Below are 24,230 nucleotides of genomic sequence, written 5' to 3'. Positions count from 1 at the left end.
CAGAAGCTGAAGTTTTTTAAAAAAAAAAAAACAGTACTTTGGGCCAGATCTTAAAATATTACATAATCAGAGCATGCGCTGTCATTCCTCCTCAGTTATAGTCAGTGTGAATTTTATTTTATTTTAAGTGTGATGGTGATGGATGAAATCCACAAGGATTTCAGAATTGATGATCACATTCCTATCTCCCCAATAGCCATTGGCTATTCTTTTTTGCCTTTGCTCTATTCGGCTGTGTCAGGAGGCAGTCTGTGCTGGCTTATGAGCCATTTTCTTTGGCACCTACTCAACTGAATGTTGACCATCCAATCTACTAAGTGATCCAGGTATTTTGAAACTTAGTTATAATTGTTTCAAGACCAGAATCACAAAGTCTCAGTCTACACTTTTTTATGGAAATAAATTTAGTTGAGTTTGTTTATTTATATTTTTGAAGTCAGAAAACAACATACTTCAGCCCCCCTTTCTAAAGACCTGAACCACAGTCAGTTTGGGATGCTCCTGACTCATCTGACCCTTTCATCTTTGGCCATACTTCCACACAAAAGCTATCAGATATATATTGGAAACTGATCCAGTTGTTGGTGTTAAGAGTCAAGATTCAAGTCTTGACTGAGTTCTGTTCTAGACCTAGATGAACATAAGGTACACGTCATGGTAGATTTGTGTGGAAGCACATTTGTGTCATGGGCGACATCATTGTATTATGGTTGACCAAATAGTGTTAAGATTTCTAATCTGAACTTTACTTACAATTGCCATCTGCAAATGAACTCTGATTTAGGGGAAAGGGTGATATGATAATGAGGGCTCCCTCTCTGGGGGTGCTCTTCAATGCTGTGACTCAGACACACAAGTTTACCTAAATCTTGATCTCAAAGAAAGGTGCTTTCTTTTAAATGCTGTGTCCAGATCATGGTCATAGACACCTGCAGTGTGACTTTTGAGCAGAACAGCTTGCCAACTATTGGTTGTGTTCCTGTTTGAGTCCTGTCTATTCTTAATTTCTCTGGTGATTTCAACAAGATGTGTGTGGAGTTTTTACTTTCCTTCTGCATATGAAGCTGTGTTCCCAACTCATTTATTGGGGGACTCCTAGATGTCTAAATGTTATGGGCACAAGCAAAAAATGTCCATCTCCTGCACAATTTTCTTATTAAGAGCAACATATTTGGCATCAGGCACGACTGACTTCAAGCTCCCAGCCTTTTGTTTCTAAGTTTTAGCAAGCTTTACCCTAGTATGGCACACGAATAGCATTTGGTCCTCTTATATGAGTTAATTAGGATAACTACTTTGCAAATTGCTTAGCATTTCGCAAATATTCATCGAATGCAGGATATTATTTCCTTCTTGCTTGTATTTTTACTCTAGCTCGAGAGCAATGAACTTTGAACCTTAAAGAAGTAGGAAAGACTGTTTTGAAAGTTGAAAGAGGAAGGGGGAAGCAGGAATACCTTATTTCCTTTCCCATTCTTCAGATTTATTGCAGTTGTATGTTACCATGGAAGCTTGGGGGATTAAGATGCCTTATTGAGTTAGACTTTCAATGAACTCTTCAGGAAAGAAAAGCTGTAACATGGGTGCGTGTCATAAATAGTTTTCAAATGAAAGGGTTATTTTGGGGAGTGGAGTGGGGTTTCACAGTTTCCTGAATTCTCTTAGGGAATTATGATCGTGAGTTGAAACTGTCATCATCACCCCGAGTTTGCCCCTTGGCAGACCGTTTTATAAAGTCGTCAGTAGTTATAGTCCAGATTTCAGAACGGGAAGCCGCTCTTTACGTACCAGGGAGTGTGGCTTTCCAAAATAGATTCTGAAGTCGAAAAGAACTCCGAGTGTTTTCTGAGAAGGGCTGACCTCCTTTCATGCCACTTACTGTGAATTAAAGCTGCGAGGGAGAACTAGTTTGGGCATGTGGTACAGCGTTTAGAGCACCGCTGCCAGGGAACAAGATTTGTGTTTCTAAGGAGATACAACAAAAAGGAGAATGCTTTAAGAGCCAGCGGCTGTCAGAGTGTAAAAGTATCTATGTTCAGAAAGGGAAATAGAAGTTGAATTAAGTAATTTTATACACACGTTACAGGGTGCCCTTCTGCCAGCGATTCTTAAATGCAAAAGCAAATAGTTGTGGCCACAAAGGGCTTAGTACATCTCAGCTGATTTTGCTTCTCAGACTCAAACTGGATATGATTGGTATTGACCTGCTCTATGCATGACTTTAAGATGGTCTGACTTTTGTCTGTCATTTTGTTGGGCTGTATTAGTTACAGGGGACAAAGGGTGACATACTCCTGCAGAGCTTTGGCCCACCACTTGACAACCTATTCTGAATAAACGAGAGGAGAAAAACTCTAGTGCTACCAACGGCAGGAGCAAAACAGAGTCCTCATTACAGCTACTGAGCTTTAATGCCAGTTTTAGCCAGTTTGCAAATGTTTTGTCAGTTATTAGCATGGAAGGATGCCCTGATAGGGTTCATTCGATAAAGTATCATCACAGGATAGAAATCACAGGGAGAGTGCACCAAGGAAAAATTACAGTACAGCTATATTTACTTAGTGCCTCTGCAAGAGGGTTTTATTTTCCACAGTTGGAAAGGGAACCACCTGTCTCAACTGCTGATGTCAGAGAGCTCCCTCGAGACACAGGGCTGTTGGAAAGCACATGATACTGTATATATTTGCTCTTACGTCCCTATCTGGCTAAGACTGGGTTTCAGATTGTGTCCTATTGTGGAGTTCATTGAGCAGTGACTCCCAGGTGCCTGCCCACGTCACTACCCTTGTGAATTAAAAAGTACCAGGTCTAAGCCCCAGTTGTGAGCGCTTCTGCAACCTGTGGTACAAGTACTTACACTGCAGTAAAATGAATGACACGTCTGGGGGTTATCATCCATGGATTCCATTTCAAGTGTGAGTATCAAGAGGCATTATCTCTGCACCTAGAAACCAGTATGCTGCTGCTGTTTTATTTCTAGTAATCAGGATTAAAATCTATCTCCCTCTCTCTTTCCCTCCCTCCCTCCTTCCCTTGCTCTCGTTCTTGCTCTCTCTCAGTCTCTTCCTCCCCACCCCCATATATATATATACGCACACACATACACACACATATATCTCAGTTATGGAAGTATAGATTGTTAAAGAGGCAAAAACATGACTAGTGTGTATCTTTGTGTGTGTGTGTGTGTGTGCTGGTAGCATATCAGGGTGGATAAATTGTCATCGAGTGGATGCAACACCTAATGCTTAATTTGGAAAGACTGGATATTAGGGCTATGCATTTCAAGGGAACTATTGAATTATTTATTTCTTGAGATTTTCAAAGTGTTGTGTAATTCTTTGTGCCTAGGGGAGAATTAGGCCCTTTACACCTAATTCCTTAAGGGAATGTGAGAGCCATTGCATTGCACAACTCCAGGGGGCACCACTTAGGGCATTGTCAAGGTTTCTGCTCAAATTATCCCTCTGACTATATGTCCAATCCCAAGAATGCTATCAACATTACTCAAACATGACATAAAAATAGAATTGTTCCCAACATTTGCAGAGGTCTTGCTATTATTTTAATAGTGCCATGCAATTTGAATTTGAATATCTTTACCTACTTGCAAATTATATGGTTATTACACAAAATAGGTAGAAAACAGAGACTCTGAGAATGCAAATTACATTCTCGGGCTACATCGAATCAATGGCCTATTAGGGTTCAGAACTAGGGTCCTTAATCCCTAATCTTCCCATGATGCTCACCTCAATTAAATTAATATTTGAAATGATGTTTGGTATCTTTTTCTCAAATCCTAAAAATAAAGTCAATAGGATGGGCTAAGACCCCTTTGGTTCATCTAATCTTTCCCCCAGCGTAGGATTTTCCTCTGAACCATTAAAAGTGTTATAACATATGATTGATATTAATTAGTTTTCTGTAAAGTACTGCACTCCTTAACATGAACTGAACTAGAAATAAATATATTACCATGAATTAAGATTTTATTAGTTGCAAAGAAGAATTGGATGAAGGCACCTATGTGAAATCCTAAGCACAGGCGTCAAATTGAATTAATGCCAGCACTGCCTTGAGATTAATTTGAGTACTGAATAAGAAATAGTAACCATAACATAACTGTGTTTACTGAATCATTTTTGGCATCAAAAACTAAAGCTACATTATAGATGCAACAACAGGCATTTTTCCCTTGGAAGAGAGAGGCGGGTGCATTTTGTAATTAAAGTGAATGCTACCCTCTGAAAAATGCCTCTAGTCTCCAGGAGGAAAACAGTCGTCTGAGGACATTGCATCCTTGTATATATCTCAGCTTTGCATACTTTGTATTGCTCTGGCCTTCTTGTGCATCCTATTAGAGTTTCATAATATGCTCTATTTTCTACCCTTCCCATCTGGAATACTGGGCAGACGTCACTTTATCGATTTGCATCTCATTACTATGTATATGTTTTGAAAAAGTGTGGAAGGTGTTGAAAAGATGTATGGGGTTGCCTGAGGGATGTTCTAGAAGGGATTCCTGATTACAGAGGGAGAATGGATTGTGCAGCATGTCCTATAAGGCTGTGTAAGCTGAATCCTGGGAAGTTCAGGATCGTACTTCACAGACCCGGGCTGTGAGTGGTGCCTCCTGGCATTGTGCACTGTGGTGGCCCTGCTCTAATGTCCCTTTTCGTTCAGATTCTGTAATCCATTACTTTTCTGTGCATGGGTGCTATTGCTTACTTGAGGGAACTTGCAAACCTTCAGACCAGCATGTCAAATAGGAAGATGATGCTCCGTACACAAGTCATCTCACGTTTTCTTGTAACCACCAGTAGAAAAGGCAAATTTAATTTTAATTATATTTTTATTTTCCCCATAGATCCAAAGTATGATATCACATGTATTCAATGTTAATGATCAGGAGACACTTTCCACTTGATTTTTCAAGCTAAGACTTTGAAATCCTATGTACTTAAGCACATTTACAGCAAATCTTAATTTTTTTTTAAAGATTTATTTATTTATTCAAGCACTGGGTACAGTCAGAAGCGTGGAAGGGTGAGATAATTCACCAGAGCCAGAGTGGGGAACAGAACAGGCAGACTGATGAAATACACTGCTGAGGGGAGCAGCAGGCGGCAGGAGAGGTCTGTCGCGCTATGTGGGACCCTCGCCAGTGGCCGGAGATCGAACCGGCACTGCAGAGGCTGGGGGCAGCTACGCAGCCCAGCAGCACATCTTAATTTTGATGACACTTAACACGTGCCCCGTATTCAGGTAGTGGCTGCTGTGTTGGGTAGCATGGCTTTCAATTTCTATGCCAGCTTGTCAGGATTTCATTACACATTAAATATCTACGATGAAATGCAACACACCCTTACTGTCATTTTATCAATTTCAAAAGCAATTGTATGATTGATTGCAAATTGGCGAGTTGAGTGTGAATGTTAAGACATTTAGTTGATCGGCCACTGGTGGCAAAATTGACTTTCTATCGAATTGTTTGGCTCCTATGGCTCTGTTTTCCTTTCTTCCCCCATAGGTATCACCATTTTCAGATACAATTTGATGATTTGATACTTGGCAGTTCCTCTACGTTTGCAAACTCATGGTATCCTGTCAGATTGTATGCACCATATGGATGTCTGGTTTCTTAACTGAGAAACTCTTGAAAGACTTTAGCTCAGATAACTTGTGTGGCCAGCATCATGGAAACTAAGACTATTTTCTGCACTTGCTACTTCTGGTCTCTAGGGAGGTAGAGCCAGGTCGGGACTAGCATGAGGCTGTTTGGCTTTGTGCAGGTCAGCAGAGCAGCCAACAGGCACTAGGCACCGCTGCAGCTTAGGTGAGAGCTCTGTCTGCGCACACTTGGAAAGTCAGCTGAATGTGAGACTTTGAAGCAACGGGGCTATGCGCTGTTTTGAGCTCTTATTTTACGTGAACAAGTCAAGCAAAGAGCAGAAATTGATGTGTCTACTCCAGTGTTGCTTGATATTAAATTGAGTTTCAAGTATTTGTATGTGCACAGCAGATGTCATTATTGAGTACATACTATATGCCAAACTTGGGGTTCATGACATTTCATTTAACCCCAATACTAGCCACGTCATATAAGAATTTATGTGGCTATTTTAGTAAAAGTGCGGTTTCGTAGACTATGAGGTTCAGATAGTTTAGGTAACTTACTGGGGATCCCACAGATAGATAATAAGGGGCAGAGAAGAGGACCAGAGAAGGGGCCATTTTCAAACCAAGTCAATGAATGACACGCTTTGATGATGAACTTTGAACGAAAGGTAAAGTTTGAGAGTTGAAAGGCTCATTTCAATCATTTAAAAAAATGCATTCAGAGAACACGTAATCCTATCCCATCTTGTGAGAGAAGAGAAAATGGCTCTGGAAGGTAGAAGTGAGATTTTGTTCAAGTCAAACAAACCTGGAGTCATCAGGCCCCTGGATTCCTACTCCGTGTTTTCTGTCTATGTGGCAATGTCTTCTTTTAGAAGATACGTTGAACATTCAGGTTTTTATCCTTTGATAGGAAGGTAGCAAACTTTAAAACTTTGTAATGTAGGAAGGTCACTTTCTCGTTCTTCCCTATGAGGTTTAGTATGATGCAAATACTGAAAATTCACATCATACTAAAACACATTGCACCTATATATCATAAAGGTTCAGTGCTAGGAATTTTCACCGGTAGGAATCACCCACATAACCAGCACCCACAGTAAGAAATAAACCATGACTAGCTTTTGGGAACCCCTCTCTCTGACCATGGTCCCAGTTCCCGACCTCGTATGCCAAAAGCAACCTCTATTCTGACTTCCAGTTGCATAAATAGGGTATTCTGTTTCTGTACTTTTTAAATGTAAAGAATAGAATAATAGGGTATGTAACTTTTTGGTGTGTCTGACTTCTTTTGCTTCACATATGTTTGAGACATTTATCCATGTTTTGATATATAGTAGATGTTCTTTCACTTTCATTGCTGCACCTGGCTGTACTTTTGAAATAGAAAGCCCAAACAACTATAGTATTAGAAATTGCATTATTAGGTTTAGTGAACCTTAATTATTATTTCCATTGGCTTTTGCAGAAAATTATTAGGTACCATTTCATTGGATTTCATCAAAAACAAAATAAAGCTCATGTAGGACACCTTAACAGTTGCCTTGCAAGGTTCATGCCAGCAAATCACTCTGGTGCTGTATTTTTTTGCAGGGTATTCAACACAGGGTATTGGGAGAGAGGAGACAGAGCACAGTGATAATACCCAGAGCACCGTGCTAAATTGGAGTTCCCTCTTAGCAGTTCTGTAAGCTGCGCGAAAGGTTAGGTGTGCTCTATTTTTAGGTGCCTCGCATGGAAAAGGACCTAGTAAGATGGCTGGCAGAAAGTTATACTTCAGGAATAGTCAGAAATTTTTGTTGTGAAACGAGTAAAAGAATCTATCCTGGTCATCCGCTTGGGGCAAAGCGCAACCTGAGATCTTCAAAGGATAGTAGAGATTTGGGCTTCTTTAAAAGGGGAAGACTTACAAGCTACCTTTGGAGATTGTTTCACATGCACTTTCTCTATTAGTTTTCCTATTGAGTCTTTTCTCTGGTTACAGGAAAATGTGAAGGTAAATGTGTTATGCCAAGGCATCCTGATTGAGCCACCAGCATTGTTGAGATTAGTAGGTGGTTTAACAAGGCTTTGTTCTTACTGAGATTTATCATTACCTGGTCTTTGCTTACTCCACTCTCGCCAGAGCTCCTTTTCCAAATTTTCTAGAAGGGAGTTTAGTGTACCTGTGCCTATTTTTTCAACTCTAAAGGAGAATCTCCAAGGTGGGTGGTATTAGATGGTGTTAAAGCAAAGATCTGCTGTCTCCTGCTGAACAGGATTGTTTGTATAAAGAACACAACTGAATGGAAAAGCTCTGGATCTTCCAGTAATATATCAACTATCTTGTGACTCAGCCTTGGTTTAATATATTTGCTAATGACACCATGATAAAGTATTTTGGGCATATGCCCTTCCTTCCTCCCTCCACACTCTATAGTAATAGCCCAGATGATTCCATTCAAATTAAAAAGAGGCAAGGTCTCCTTTTACCAAATAACACCACATATAATGACCTTTTTACTTGTGGGGGAGCAGGGAGTGAAGTGGTCTGATATTAGGAGGCAGAAGGGTTACATTAAGCTTTATTTCCCCAGTGGCTATAGATCTTATCCCTATTTACAAAACCCTGAAAATAGGATCGCTCCTCTTTTCTAAATCTCTCTTTGGGTGACATCATTTCTTACCTGTTCAAAAACCGAGTCACAGGATGGTGTGTTAATGGCATCCACGTGCAAGCATAAGCACATGGTCACAATCACATCAGTTGTGTGCTTTCTACTCTTACTGGGTAAGCAAGAACTCGGTCTTCCATGTGACTTGTTCTACTTCATAGAATCTGGGATAAGCAAGATGAAAGCTTGCTGTTTCTCTGGGGCAACAACTGGGATTGGTGAGAAACCTGTGAGAAGAGGCCCATCTTCTCAGAGCCAATGTGTGCTGCTGAAAGTATTATATTTCACAAGTTCTTTAATTTTTTTTTTTTCATTTTTCTGGACTGGCTAGAAAGCTAAATATCCAAATTGCTGGAAAGGTGAAGAAGCTGTGTTCTTTCAGTGAAGTTGAGCCTCAGAGACCTTTCTTGTCCACTCTTCCTGATTTTTAGTGCCTTTGGACAATGAAGCATTTGCATATACCCTAAGCAAAGAAGTTTTCCCAATTTTCCTGTCTCTATCAAGGCGGGTGCATCACTGCTTTTGAGAGTTGGCAGGGATCTTGGATATAATAGAATCTGAACGTCTCTGTTGGTAGATAAGGAAACTGAGGCTCAGAGTCACTAAGTAAACTACCTAAAGTGGAATTGTGGGCTATTCAAACAGCTCAATAAGGGCCTGTGTTTTTCCTGCCATCCTGTTCCTTCCATTTTGGGCTAAGTCATGGACCATAAAGTCACTCTACTTATTAGAGAGACTTGAGCCTCATGTGAGCACTTTAAATCTCATGAGTGCAGCCTTGGTTCCAAGCTTGTGACTTCTCTTCTCATGAAAATTCTCAATGTTTAAAAGTAGTCCAGTCCCACATCAAATTAAAGAGCTTCTGCACAGCAAAAGAGACAATAACAAAAACAAAGAGAAACCCCACCAACTGGGAGAACATTTTTGCACCCAACACTAATGATAAAGGACTGATCACAAAAATCTGCAAAGAGCTGATGAGACTCAGCAACAACAAAGAAAATAATCCAGTCAAAAAATGGGCAGAAGAGCTAAAAAGAAACTTCTCCGAAGAGGAAATGCAAATGGCCAACAGGCATATGAAAAAATGTTCAACATCACTTGTCATCAGGGAAATGCAAATCAAAACTACCATGAGATACCATCTTACACCAGTGAGAATGGCACATATTAAAAAAACTAGCAACAACAAATGCTGGCGAGGGTGTGGAGAAAAAGGAACTCTTCTGCACTGTTGGTGGGAGTGCAAACTGGTCCAACCACTGTGGAGAGCTGTGTGGAGATTTCTGGACCTACTAAACATAGAGCTTCCATATGATCCAGCAATTCCACTCCTAGGTATTTACCCAAAGGACACAGAAACATCAATTCCAAAGAACACCTGCACCCCTATGTTTATAGCAGCACTGTTTACAATAGCTAAGCTTTGGAAACAACCCAAATGCCCAAAAATAGATGACTGGATCAAGAAGATGTGGTACATATATACCATGGAATATTACTCAGCATTCAAAAAAGATAAACACATGCAATTTGCAGCAACATGGATGGCGCTGGAAGGGATCATGCTCAGCGAAATAAGCCAAAAAGAAAAAGAAAAATACCGGATGGTCTCACTCATAGCAGGAATCTAGAAAACTTAAATAAGGGACCAGGAAAATGAATAACTATAAGAAAGTGAAAATCAAAATCAACAAAAAACTATGAACCAGAGACACTTTTAGGGGGGCGGGGCGGGAGGGAGGGATTGGGGTCAGAATGGGGGGGCTGCAATTGTATGGGGAATATAACAATAAAATTTATAAAAAAAAAAAAAAAGTAGTCCAGTCCCTATGGAAAATAGTATGGAGCTTTCTTAAAATATTAAAAATTGGATTGTCCATCTGACCCAAATTTTCCACTCCTGGGTATCTATTCAAAGATTACAAAATCATTCATTTGAAGAGCTATGTGTGCTCCTATGTTCACTGCAACTGTATTTACAATAGCTAAGTTGTGAGAACAGCCTAAGTGGTCAAGGACAGAAGAGTAGGTCAGAAAAATGTGACATTTTTTATGTATGCATGGAATAGTACTCCACTATGAAAAAAGTTGAACTCCTACCATTTGTGAAAACATGGATGGAACTGGAGAGGATCATGAGTCAGAAGGAGAAAGACAAACACTAGATGGTGTCACTTAATGTGGAATATAGAGAATATAGAGAAACATATCAAAGGATCACTCAAAACTAAACCAGTAATAAACTCTTAACATCTTACTCAAGACTGAGGCAACCCTCGGGGTGGGGGGGTAGTAGGGGTGAGTGGGGAGGGAAGGAACATGTGTTGTAGGCAAGATATGAAAATATAGATTATAGAGGTTCAAGCATATAACCCCCAGAGAAAAATACAAAAATATAAACCTAGTTTACTTCAATAGAAATAATTTGGGGGGGGAAGCTATTTTCCAAATACTAAAACAAAAATTCAGAATTGCTTTGAGCACTGACAGTCTCCTGTTAGTCTCCCCCAAATGCAGCTTATTTAGATACATCAATCCTGGCATGTGTATCTCTCCAGCATGTCAAGTTGTTTTTGAAATTAGATGTGATATAAAAGATAAAACACTTTTGAAAGTTCAAGAGCAAGAGTGACCACCCAAGTAGAGGGACCCCACAAAGCTGTGAGAATGCTAACTCGAAGAGGCTAATGATAGAGCTTTCATTCCTGGGGATATAGTCAGCCTCCAGGGGAAAGAGGGTTCCCCGCCTTTCCTTGTGATCTTTGGAGGCCCAGGATGAGCTGCCTGCGGTGAGAGCAGGGCTTCAGCATGACCGCATTGGCCTCCATGTAGAAGTGGATCGTGTTCCAGAAGTTCACATGCAACTCGTTGCTTTCAACCTCGGACAGCATTTTCCTCTCTTCCTCATCCAATCAATTTCAGCTCTCTCAACAGGAGTCTCTAACACCTCTTCTCTTAAACCTTCTCGGACTGTTTCTTCCTATTACCCATTTGGCAAAATCTCTTCTTAATTGTTTAGTCATATCACTCTCAAAACATTTGTTATTTTCCCCTCCCCCGGTATGTACTTCTGAATTCTATTAGGTGCCAGAAGGGAAGAAAACCGAGTACCGAATAGATGTTTTTAAATAAGTAACTGAAATCTCCTTAACAAAGTTAATTATATTTTTAAATGGCACATTTAACTTAATTGATGAAATTTTAAATTGAGGAGCAAAATGACAATGGTGATGACACCAGTGGTTTGGGTCCACTAATGGTAGTTGTTCGCTTCCCTGTACTGTAATTCAGAACGCAGAGGGTTTCTAAATGTACTGGGTCCTATCTTCTATGATTGCTCATGTGCCTTGTGTCTTGAGAGGAGTAGCTGCTAGACTTGGGGTGATAAACAGAAATGATTTGTTTTTAATCTTTAATGAATATTTCAGACTTGTATTGATGTCAGGGGCTATTTCTATTTGCTAACAATAAGATATAACTATAGGTCTGAATCTCTAAATTTCTTTTAATGATGAATCATTGTTACTCTCCTGAATATAAAAATTTTCCATTTTGGTCACAGCACACTTTATAATTACAAAAAGGCACGTAAACAAAGGAAATTAGAAAGAATTTATGTCATTAGCTACTGTAATCCCTTTGCTATGCTTTCTCCTCATCCTCTTTTCTTTCTTTCTGAGTGTATATATTTACATGTCAATGTGTTGTGATTATGGTTTTTTCGAGGGTAATTTTACATGTTTATATAATTTGAACATTTTCCCATTATGCTATTAAATGTATTTTATAGCAGTTTTTAATGATAACATTGAATATAAATCTACATCTATATCTATATCAATACAAACACACTGCTCTGTAATTTATTTAACTAGGCCATTAATGCTGGATATTTACACTATTTTCAATAATGTAAATAAGGTGTCATTGACTCACACATCCTCACACCAAAAATCTTTGCATACATCCCCCTATTTCCTTAGAATTAATTTCTAGAAGTAGAATTTTAGGATTTAGGGGGATGTCCAATTTATACATTTTGGGGTGCCTATTGTCTGTTTCTCCATTGGAAAAACTTGCACCTGTTTATGATCTTACCAGTAGTATTTGGATGCTTCCCCCAAAATCCTGTGTCTAGTTGGGCTAGCAAATATAAAGTAAGATATTATCAAAAGATTTAACTTAGAAATTAAACTAATTGCTTCTTAAAATGAGAATATATTTCCTTTCTACATCCCCACGATTTTAGTACATAGATAGCTCTTAAAGTTCATATATCAAGTCCTTGAAATGCCTGTAACAGGAGCAAAAGCAGAATACACAAAAGCCTTTCCAATGCTTAGCTCATGGAATGAAAAATAAAAAAAATTATTTATTTTTCCATTTTAAAACTAGTTGAAAACTATATTTTTCTCCCCCGAAATGAAGAAAAATTGAGCTCAGTAGGATCCAAACTCCAAACACAAGTACCCGGAGAACTATTTAACTTCCAAATATTATTTTCAATTGAGCAATCCATGGATCTCAGTTTTCTCTGGCCCTCCCTAAGATCTTTCATTTAGGGGATAAATCCCTTTCTTACTAAGTGAACTATTATGTTATTGAGGTTCAGTAGCACTTTAAATTTTTTAATTGTACCAAATTTAATAAAATATGATGTGCTTTCTTTTCAGTCTGAGTAAAAAAGAAAACCACATTGCTAAATAATCCTATTGAGCATGTCTTGTCTAAATAATCAATAACACTGTATTTAGATGAATTAACCTGAAATAATTAAAGTAAATGAAAATGTCTATAGATGCATTAAGTACAGCAGAGTTAAAATATCAGACAAATCAGATCACAACCATCCTTTTATTATCTCTTATCTGGGGGCCTCCTAAGCATACTTTTTCTTTCTGTTTAGATTAGTCTAAGTGACTGCAACTCAGATTAATTTTCACATTTTTCTTTTGTTTGTTTTAATGTGAACAGAGTGGATTTTGAGGTCCGAGTTAAAAGAGAGGCTGACTCAGTGCCCTGAAGATGGCCTGCACAAGGGGTTTATTCAGATACATGATTTTGAGGTGGTCTAGCACCTCTGGTCTGCTAAAAACAAATTAAATAAGTGAGTGTTATAAGAGGTAAAAACTGAACACTGACTTTCCCCTCTTTGTTTCCCCAAAGATCCTTTGCACATACTGATGTCAGCAGGGCAGTTTTGTGTAAAATAGGACTGAATTTCAGAGTGTTCATAGGCTACAGGGCATGGTTATATCTACCCTGCTTCTGGCTTTTGTGTCCTGAAAAGTCCTTCTTTAAGTGTGTCCAGAAGCTCCAAGTGCAGGCTCAGCAAGTGGTGTGGAGTGTGAGGGTCAATTAGCCCCTGTAGGGATTAAAAGCAAACAATTGGATGCCTGTTAGCAATGATTAACTTTAAAAATATTAGGATTCTGGGCGGACCTCTTTCCTTTCTGGGAGAATGCTCTAGGCAGGAGGCATTCCCTGGAATGATGATTTCCAGTAAGGGGACTTTTTTTGTACAGAAAGTTGCAGTAGCAAGGACTTCTACTGTGCTTTGGATTTGGAAATGAAGATTGTTCTTCCATATGAAACTTCCCTTCTCCCTAGAAAGGGATTTCAGAGATCTGCATCTTCTATTCAGCTGCTATCTGAACTCTTGCTCTGTTTATTTTTCTCAGTTAAAAATTGTGTACAAAAATTGTACCCAATAATTTTATTGGGTAGTTTTGAGGACTGAATTGATTGAAGCATGGCATAGAAGATGCTGATTTTAATGTCTAGCCCATGTAAGTTCTACTGTAAATGTTTCTTTTCCACTTTTATTCCTTGAAAACTTTCATTCTTGTTTGTTATAAGCTTATAAAAACAAATCGGTAAAGAAACTTTTACCACTGGGTCTTTACTTCTAAGTTCTCACCCACATAAAACAATGACATCAAAACCAGTTTTTTGTTTTTTGTTTTTTGTTTTTTTTGCTGCTGTGGGCTTGGCTATTTGAAGATAGGGTATTTGAGTTTGTGTTTAATTTTTAGAAGTGGATATTGGCCTGAAATATGAACGGTGACAAAGCCTGTTTTGGGCTGGAAACCCAAATGTTTTATACTTTATCAAATATGTTTGTTATAGAATTGAATTCTTCTCTTGTTAGCAGCTCTGAGGATAGAACCTCCAGCCTCCCCCAATGGGAGAGCCTTAGGAAATGTTAACAGAACTCTGGAGGGGAAAAATTCCATCAGGGTGGAATCTGCTCTCTGTGTAGATATGCACATTATGGGCACTCAACAGATGTTAATAAATACCTCTTTCTATTGTTGAGACAAAATGGGGCTGATTGGGCTGTGAATTATAATGGCTAGTGGAGGACTTTGTACCTAAAAGGGTGTGTTTGAAGGAAAGGAGGAATCTGGATATTGAGCACAGTAACAGGGTTGTTAAATATCAAATTGTTCTCTGTTTGTAACGACTGGCTCGCCCTGACATTATAGGCTCCCTGCGTCCCTGTCATATGCCTTCTAGGCAGACCTTGTAACACCTTGCTGAGGACACAGAAAGGTTTTAGTAGATCCTTGTTGATTGAAACCAAACATTTGGAGATCTGGGAGGCAGGATGGAGGAAAAGGATAGAAAGAAAACTGCAGGGAGAGAGGAAAGAAGCCGTCAAGGCAAGAGAGAATTAAATATAGAAACTGTCAGGGAAGCCAGAAAAGACCAAGGTTGGTGAGCAACTAACAATTTACGTTCTCCTGAGAAAAGAAAAAAACTGGACAGAGGAGAATTTTTAATCTGAAGAGCTAATTAACCAAATTATCAGACTTCTAAAATATCCCTCTCTTCAGAGTTGTAATTTTGAGACTTTAAAAAATAGCAGCAGGCATTCCAATTTGTCCCATGAATCTATTTTGATTTCTATTTGTACAATAATAGCAATTTGAGGGGGAAATGCAGTATGCTATAGTTTATGAATCATTTCAATGTTTTGACTCCTAACTAACCCCCTCTGTGATGGTGGAGGAAAAAAAGCACAGCTAAAGCTATCTCTGGATTCAGTGAATATGCTGATTTGATTAAGGAAAAGCGGAATTAGAAGATAAAAAGACAAATAAGAAAACCTCAGCAATACAATGTAAGCAGGTTAAAATATCAAAAACATTAATAAAAAGTGTCTTAGTGTAAAGAACTTCTTTAAAATGTGTGAATAGGATTTAAATATTTATAATGGGTGTCTCACATTCAATGAACACAATTAGAAGTCTCCAAGAATATCTTGACACAGGGACAGGGATCACCTGATAATAATTAATAAATACCAACTCTTCTTGGTCAAGTGACCAATATTATTTCACAGTTGACTGTGTTGAGGGTAGAGTCAAGGACCTTTGCCCTGAATTTTAATAATTTACTGTAGTGTTACATTAAATCAGAAAATAATTGGGATGAAAATTAGTGTTTCTTTGTGGGAGTTCAGAGTCGTGCCACAAATAGCAGGTATAAAAAAGTCTTCCCGAGGTTGTATTTTCCTGTTCCTTCTCAATTTCAAAAATTAAAACTACAGTAGTTTTCCATTATTTGTAAGAGGGGACGTGTGCCGGTGAAATGTATTCAGCTATCTTAAAATGGCAAAGCTTTTGACCATCTTTTTATGTGTAGTAATGACAAACTGTCAATTTCATCACATTATTCAGAATTTGCTAACAACTTGTTGCAGACTATCAGAGTAGACAGATTTCTCATATGTAATTTGAAAGAACCAAACAATCATGTGTTTTGTTTTTTCTGTTTCTTCATTCTTTCACTTTAATATTGGAGCAGTGCTAGTTTCAAACTATGTTAGAGCAAATAACCATATTTTTCATTAGTAAGAGTTGGACAACAGAGAGCACATTAAATGAACCTTGATAGAATAGGAGTTTAAATTGACAGTATTTTAAAAATCATTTTTAGATACCTGGAAAATTTTTTTCATAGACTTCACTATCAAGTATAAAGAAGTGGGCTGATTTTAAAAGTATATTGGGCTTTGCATTCTATAGAAATATATTCAGAACTATATACCCATGTATGTGTCTCTCTGGAACTTGGAAGGGTTAAACCAGATCTCAGCTGTGTTTTGGGAAGTGTTTCTCGGCTCTGTCTAGGACCTTGGGGTTGTTATGGATTCAGTGTCTAGTGTCATCACAAAACAGTTCTACCTGCATTAGCCCTCATTGTCTCAGGGTTGAAGCTGGGGAAAAAAAAAAAAAAAACTCAAGAAATGACTATTTCTGCGAGTAGCATGCCTGTATTTTTCCCTTACTCCTTGGACATTCTTGATCTCAAATGCAAACTGCACAGCCCAGGTCCCTAGGGTTGGAATCCAGTGTTTATTCAAAAAGGCACCCTAAGGCAGTCAGAGAGGAAATGCATGAATAGAAGGGAGCCGGGGGAAACGAAGCTGGTCTGGGCACAGCAGTAGCCACTATTTACTAACACTTGTTTTCTGGGAGCCTATGAGGGAAATGGAACTACTTCGAAGGAACCTGAAAGGATGGTATTTTGTTGCTCCTTCTCCTTATATGGAGCAAAGCAAACTGCAGTAACACTTCAGGAGCTGGTATTCTCTACAGCCAGGGGACGGCTGATTCCTGGGTGGAGGAGTTTGTTTATACCTTAACAAACACAGGCTGTTTTGTTGATGAAACAAGCAAAAAAAAAAAAAAAAAAAAAAAAAAAAAAGCCCCATTTGCTGCCTTCAAAAACTCCCCCCCTTGGAAAATGTGTCCTAAAAATGCATCATGTGATAAGCTCCTGCTTAGTCCTAAACCCAGCCTGAGTCCACTTGGAGATCTGTGAATTCCAGTCCCGGGGGGAGTACAAATTTTAGCTAAGAAATTAGTTACTTGGTCATGAAACAGGGAGCTTTGCCACTTGCTTGTTTGGGAAGGAAAAATAAATTAAAAAAAGCTTGCAGGGGATTTGAGTTATGGGATGGCCAGGGCTCCGTTTAGAGCCGGTGGCATTCAAAGCTGACTTTAGTCACAGCGTGATGCTTAAAGCCTCCCAAAGTCCAAGTGTTTCTTTCTTCTTTCCGTGCTTTTTTTTTTTTTTTTTAAGCGTTACTTCACTGAGGCAGAGGGCTGCCTCGGAGTGACGTCAGGAGTTGAGCAGCAAGCTGCACAGGAGAAGGGAGGCTGGGTGAGTGACAGCCCAGCCTACTTTTTAATAGCTTTGTCATGTGACTGGGGACTGTAGTAAGACAGGTGCCTACAGTTCACTCTCAGTAAGGGGCTGGTTGCCTGCATGAGTGTGTGCTCTGTGTCACTGTGGATTGGAGTTGAAACAAGCTTGACTGGCGTCATTCAGGAGCTGGATGGCGTGGGACATGTGCAACCAGGACTGTGTCTGGAGTGACATCGAGGTGAGCTGGGGCTGGGCTCTCGGCACTGCAGCCAGCACTGAAGCTGCCCTGGCCATGCAATCGTTCCTGTAGGGGGAAGGGCTTGGGCGAGGAGAGGAGGCAGAAAAGTAGCCCAGGCAGGAGCTGGTGGAAGGGAATCTCAATCTTATCTTAACTCCAATAAGTTTGCTATTTTAAGGCGGCTTGGAGATGCCTTGAGCAAATCAAAGCGTAGCTGCTGTCATCAGTATCTGTTGCAGTTGGGAACGCTTTCCATGTGCCTTTGGCTCTGTTTCTACTCATATGCAATATTTATGCTCTAAGATATTGATATGAATCAGAAGCTGAAGTCTTTCCAGTGGTGTTTAGTGGCCTGGTTGGAAAAATGCCATTTCTATTTATAATAAGATGAAGATAAAAATATGAAAATGAATGTGCTCAAATATAGTCAGGTTTGTCTCTAGTCTGGAGCTTTTTTTTCCCCCTCCCTCTGTGTTCATCAGACAGGAGAACTCCCCAAATCCTAAATAATCCTGCTGGGCTATTTTAGATTGCTTTCCCCCCAGAACACAAAACAACAAGGCCGATTCCTTTAAAACTCTTGTGTGTGGTTGAAAGATTCGGTCAGCAAATACCCAAAAATCTGCCTGACAGTGCAAGGTTTTCCATTAGCGTTGTGGCAGGGAAGCCAATGGTTAAATCTCTCCGTACCACGGAGAGCTGCCTGGAGCCGGCAGAGAATAGAGTTTATGCAGGACCGTGTGTGGAGCTGCTCGCTGCTTGTGTAAAAATAGACGGCAATACATCAATTCCACAGTCTCTGCTGGCTACAATTCATACAGGGGGAAAAAAGCAAGCCGTTTCCTCGTAATCTCTGGAGTCTAGAGTGACTGACTGGGGGACAGAGGATCTCGGCGTGTTTGCATTCAGCCCAATGGAATGTTCTCGGAAAGTTTGGGGCAACTTGGGAACGAGCAAAACTTTCTGTGGACTCTGGTGAGATGGACTCGAATTGAATTGCACGGAGAAGCTGAGCTGCTAACAATGAATCTGGCAGAGGACCTGGAGTGCTTCCTCTGGGTGGCTGGGGGCACGTAGGGTAAGGGGGAGGCTCAAGGGCCACACGTGATTTGATTAAATAAGATGTCCATGTGGTGCAGCGATCACATCTAAAGGGAAAATAATTTGGCCAAGGCCCCCTGTGAATGCATTTTTCCTCTCTAGCCAGGCATGGCCTGGATTCTTAACTCTTTGCTGGGTGTGCAGATGTTGTCTCCCTGGTGCTTTGCCCTCTTGCCGTGGCAGGTTGTATTTGCAGATTATAACTGTTTTTATCTTGTTGTGATGGCTCGTTAAGGTGGAATAGATAGGGGTAATTCATGTATCTTGAAGCAACGATGAGTCAGGGTTATAAGTGACTTCAAAGTCCTAATTTTCTTTAAGTAGCTGGGGTATCCTGCGGATGGTTGTCTGCCTGGCACCCTGGGTCTCAGTGCCTGCAAGTTTCATTTTCCCATCATGTATAATTCCTGATGCTTCTAGGAGTTGATTGACTATATGGAAAATAGGGCAGATTCTGAAACAATCACTGGAATTCCTGCAGTCATTTTCAAGGAAGCATCAGAACCATGTAGAACAGTGGCCTTTTTTTTTCTTTTTCCTTTTTTTCTTAAGGAGGTGAGGTCTGCCGCTCACTGCCCAGTTGTGGACTGAGTTGTCAATGGGCTGAGACAGGTCAGTCACTTCTCTGTTGCACTGACTGTTGGACATTAGAACCCTGCCTTCCCGACCACGGCTCAGGAATCACCTCCGTCAGTCTAAAATATTACGAGCAGCAGGTAGTGTAGGGAGCTGCTTATTTTTTGAATCATTAATGTTTGCTGTCATCCTAAAAGGTATTATGCCCTTTTGCACATAATGGCAGGACAGCAGATTGGCTAATAAAGGCCTCTATCACTATAGCTACTCAGGGTCCTCAGTGTTTCACAGTTTAATGAGGGTGATGTACAATAAGGTTACCGAGATTGATAGAGACAATTCACATGATATACACTGCACTAAGTTGTCACTCTTTATTGTCCCCCCTCCTCATCCCTGTTCGCCTGTCTTCACTGATTTTTTTTAAGAAGTAAGGTTCCTTTTACATTAATATAATTAATGTGGTCGAGTCCACTCTTTCTTCTCTCTCTCTCTTTAAAATTTACCATCAATGGCACAAAAACCTCCAAAAGGTTAATGGAGAATTATACTTAATTATAATGATTCATTATCATCAGTGCAGTTAAGCTAATTTATTGTCTGCTCCTTAACTAAGAGAAAAGTCTGTTGGGGTGAAATAACGTACAATAATTAGCCTTTTGTGTTTAGTGACTGCTTTATCCTCTTAAATCTTATTATAAAATGAAGGCTACGCTTGTGAAATAGCCGTCATGGTTGCAGAGAGGCAGTAGAATGTGCCTCTGTAATTGCAGTAAAGCACACCTGTTACAGATATATAGGGAAGCAGTAAATATCAGCATGTCAGATGAGGACAGCTACAGGGCTCGGACTGTTAAGTCTGGCATCATCCAAAGGCCAAATATAAGTTAATAACAGGAACCTTTGCTACTACTAATGTGCTTTAGATGATCAGGATAATGCCTGGTTCAGAAGCCTGATTTTATTAGCAGTCAACATTGGCAAGAGCTCACGTGCATTTTTCAACCATAACATAAAAGTGAAAACAAGAGAGAGAAGAGAGAGAGAAAGAAATAGGTGAATCACAGCAGAGTAAAATACATGAAATGGACCTGGCCTTTCCAGCAGTTTCCAAAAGTTGTTTAAAAATTCCTATTTCTGAGCCATTAAAGGGTTTTGAACAAGCCATACCTGGACAGGGCAGGAGGGAGGTGGCTCGAAGTTGTTCAAAGTTGGTAGGTCACTTCCCTTTCCAAAGCCCAGCTTCCAAGTTGTGGTCTCCACAACAGGAACTTAAGCCGGATGCAGAGGTCCTGCATTTTCTAAGGATTTTAAATTTTTTGTTGCTGATTTTTTTAAATAAGTAATTCTCCTCCACCCCCATGAAATCTGAGTAGCTTTTGCACCGTTTCGAAAGCCCGCCCCGTGTCCCTGAATTGGTGGTGTGGTGGAAGAGTTAACACTGTGTGTTTGTACTTGGGGGAGAAGCAGTGTGGGCAGGTCTGGAGTCTGAGGAGAGTTACACCCATAACAAAACACGAGCATTGTCCCAGAACAAACTCTTCTCTTCAGCCCAGCCTCCGCTTACTTATAAACCTAGTCAAGTCTACCGATCTGTAACTTCGGGCTAACTCAGACCATAAACAAGGAAAGACCAATGAGGTGATAAGGAAGGAGTTTAGATGTGGAGGGTTACCTTTTCTTTGCATAGCGTTTATGTCTGCAGGTTGGGACCCCATTGGGGTCTGGGGTGTCCAGGGAAGAACCACGCTGATTATCAGGCCCACCCTCCTCCCCAGCCTCCCCGTGCCAACTGCTGACTCTTACCCAGTACCTACTTCTCTGCATGGGGTTTCTGAACACGCGACTGCGGATGAACCCTGTAATGCACCTGCCAGGCATGACTGGGCTGCTGGAGAAAAACATCTGCATAAAACTTATTTCACTCAAAGTTGAAATGCCAAGCAGAATCGCCAGGTTCATGCTGCCAGGATGTGAACCACTCCACAGCCTCTGCCCTGACCTTGGAAGGTAGGCCTTGTGGGTGCCTTCTCAGAGCATGTGCTGCTGGTTTAGACACCTTGGCTGGCAGGTGGATAAAGTCCCAACATCTCTGGCATCACTGGACCTCCCCCACCGCAACCCCCTCAAAGGAAGTTTCTGCAGGACTCTTCACAGTGTGCAGTGGGGGAACTCCATTTAAAGTTAGATTACCTGTCTGGTAAGGGGTTCACTTTCCTCCAAAGCCACAGTGTGGGACAGTTGAGAGATCACCTACTCCATGCAAGGAGGTAAAAGACCACACCCAGGCACAAAAGACTATTTTAAACCTTTTAATATGATGAAATCATTTAAAAAGTCCAAACCAAAATAGTGGTTTTGAATTCACTTAAAGCATAGTTTAGGGATACATAAATGATGGAAATAAATTGCTGTGCTGTGTTGCAGTGGTTTTTCTTTCCAGATATCAAGAGATCAGTATCAGTCTCTCTCTCTGTCTCTGTCTCTGTCTTTCTCTGTCTCTCTCTCTCTCTCTCTCTCTCACACACACACACACACACACATACACACACACGCACACACACACGCCTCACAGTGAAAGATACACAGATCATATAGAAAACCAAGATTTTTGTCCTTCATCTCAAGGAAGTTTTGACCTGTTGTGGATGAAGTCCAGAAACTCATGAAAAGTGAAGTAAGAGTAAATGATTTAAATAACAATTCAGGAACCAATGGCAAGTCAAAGGATTGCATCATTGGTTGCTAAATGAATTATATGGATTATAATGGTTCAAAGGAGTGTAAATGGAGAAAGTTTTCATAATAGAGGCCCCATGTTCTATTTTTTCATTTAACAATTGTTTCATTTTGTCTTTATTATATATGATGACAATTCCAACATAAAATTAGACAGTGTCCTTCCCTCAAAAGGATTATACTCTTAAGGGTGGAGTGAAAGTTTACATTTGATTAACCAGAAAATTATTTCAACCTTGGTTCTAACTGTCCTAGAGGTAAAGACAAATCCTGTTGATTACTAACTGGAAGAATCAGAGAAAGCTCCGGCAAGTGTGGCATTTTCCATAGATTTGGAAGTAGAATTTTAGGTGGAATGGATCACACAGGGTATCCTTGGAGGAGCAAATGGGAAAAAGAATTTAGTATTTTTTTTTTCCTGGTGACTAAAGCCCTAGAAACTGGCCTTGCTGGTGTCGTTGCATTAAGTAGGGCTTAATTCCCATCACATGCTATTGCAGTTTAATAAATTCCTGCAGTTAATGAAAGCTTTTCCCCCTGCCTCCTGCAGTGTGCTGCTCTGGTTGGTGAAGACCAGCCTCTTTGCCCAGATCTTCCTGAACTTGACCTTTCTGAACTAGACGTGAACGACTTGGATACAGACAGCTTTCTGGGTGGACTCAAGTGGTGCAGTGACCAATCAGAAATCATATCCAATCAGTACAGCAATGAGCCTTCAAACATATTTGAGGTAAGGACATTTCTTGGTGAAAATGAATTTCTCATTGAACTTGGCTTGGGATAGACTAACATGTTTGTTGGGCTGAAAGTTTAGAGGGGCCTGACTCTGCTATCATCTGAAGACTTTTTAACCCAATTTGGACTATTCTATTTTGTGGAAAAACAATTTTTTGGAAAACAAATTTTTTTTTGAGAATTAAGGGACTAGGAACCCACAGCAGAGTGCATTAAACTGTGTTGAAATACTAAGGGATTGTGCAAGAATAAACGACAAAGAAGAACAAAAGTCTAAACCCGTTTATTCCTGTTTATTTCTCACAGAAAATGATGTCTAATTTAAATGAATGTAAAATATAAACACATGCATTCCTTTTAAACCAAGGGCTTAGATGTTTCCCTGTAGTTATTTTATAAAACAGGTGAGAAGTCTTTTTTAAATTATTTTTTGACCATAATCTCTATTTCTTTACATTATGGAAACTTCTAAACTCAACTACTCTAATATTTACTTATAAATTAGTCAAAATTAGCCTACCTTTCAGTACTGAGAATTATCTCCTGGACTTTTGACTCCTGTTATAAGCTTATCCTATAATAAAGAATGTTAATCTACTCCTATTAAAGTTTTACTTTGAGAAAAGTACTTCTCACAAGATCAGTACTGAGTTACTTGAAAATAAATTATTTCTTATAGCGGCAGACATTAAGTGAGGTCTCTGGGAAGTGAATTGAAGAAATATTGTCAAATCAACTAGTTTTCAGTATTACAGCCACCAGCACCTCCATCATCAGCTAACATTTTCCACCTAGTATGTGCCAGGCTCTACCTGCCAAGACCTTTCTTATACTACAGTATTATTTGGTTCAACAATCCAATCATTAAGAAAGCTGATTTTACAATATCCATTGAGTTTTTCTAGCACCATAAAAAGCATGGAATTAATATATATGGAGCCATTTAAAAAAAATGACAGCATTTGCTGAGATTTTCCAGTACCCTGCACACAGAAGGTGTTGAATAAACATTTATTTATTTGTTGGATCATGAGTGAATCATGGTGATAGTAAGGTGAATAACAAAAACAGCAACCAGAACAACACTTTGACAACACTCTGGATCTCTGGTGCTGTGTGTGGATCATCTCTCTCAATCCCTCAAAACAGGCTATTGTTCAGGTACTATTATCATCATTCCCATTTTACATACATTGACACTGTGTCTCAGAGAGGTCAAGTGATTTTTCCAAAATCACACAGCTGACAGATAAAGACCTGGGATTTGAACTCAGAATGTATCCATCTTCTAAGTGTATATCATTGATAAAAATAGAATAACAGTGAATTTGGGTGACAGCCATCCTTTACAGAGACATATCAAGCTGCTTCTTTGCTCAATATATTTAAAAATAGAACAGAAT

At 39.7% G+C, this 24,230-nt stretch overlaps 1 protein-coding gene across 5 annotated transcripts in view; it reads left to right on the top strand.

Moving 5' to 3' along the window:
• The window catches only part of PPARGC1A (PPARG coactivator 1 alpha), a 612,967-nt gene that overhangs the window by 496,334 nt on the left and 92,403 nt on the right, over nt 1-24,230 (top strand). For 4 of the 5 annotated variants that reach the window (XM_054687884.1, XM_054687883.1, XM_054687885.1 and 1 more), the window contains exon 3: nt 22,643-22,822. In XM_054687884.1, the coding sequence (XP_054543859.1) occupies nt 22,643-22,822 (180 nt within the window). Of the gene's footprint in view, nt 1-17,538; nt 17,677-22,642; nt 22,823-24,230 lie in introns of those variants that run through there. The other variant, XM_037529122.2, reaches the window with a different exon arrangement.

This window comes from Talpa occidentalis, unplaced genomic scaffold (assembly GCF_014898055.3).
Source record: "Talpa occidentalis isolate TD23 unplaced genomic scaffold, MPIMG_talOcc4v2.1 talOcc4.6, whole genome shotgun sequence".
Classification (NCBI taxonomy): domain Eukaryota; kingdom Metazoa; phylum Chordata; class Mammalia; order Eulipotyphla; family Talpidae; genus Talpa; species Talpa occidentalis.
The sequence above is the reverse complement of the archived record's forward strand: the minus strand, read 5'-3'. Positions and strand labels throughout refer to the sequence as shown.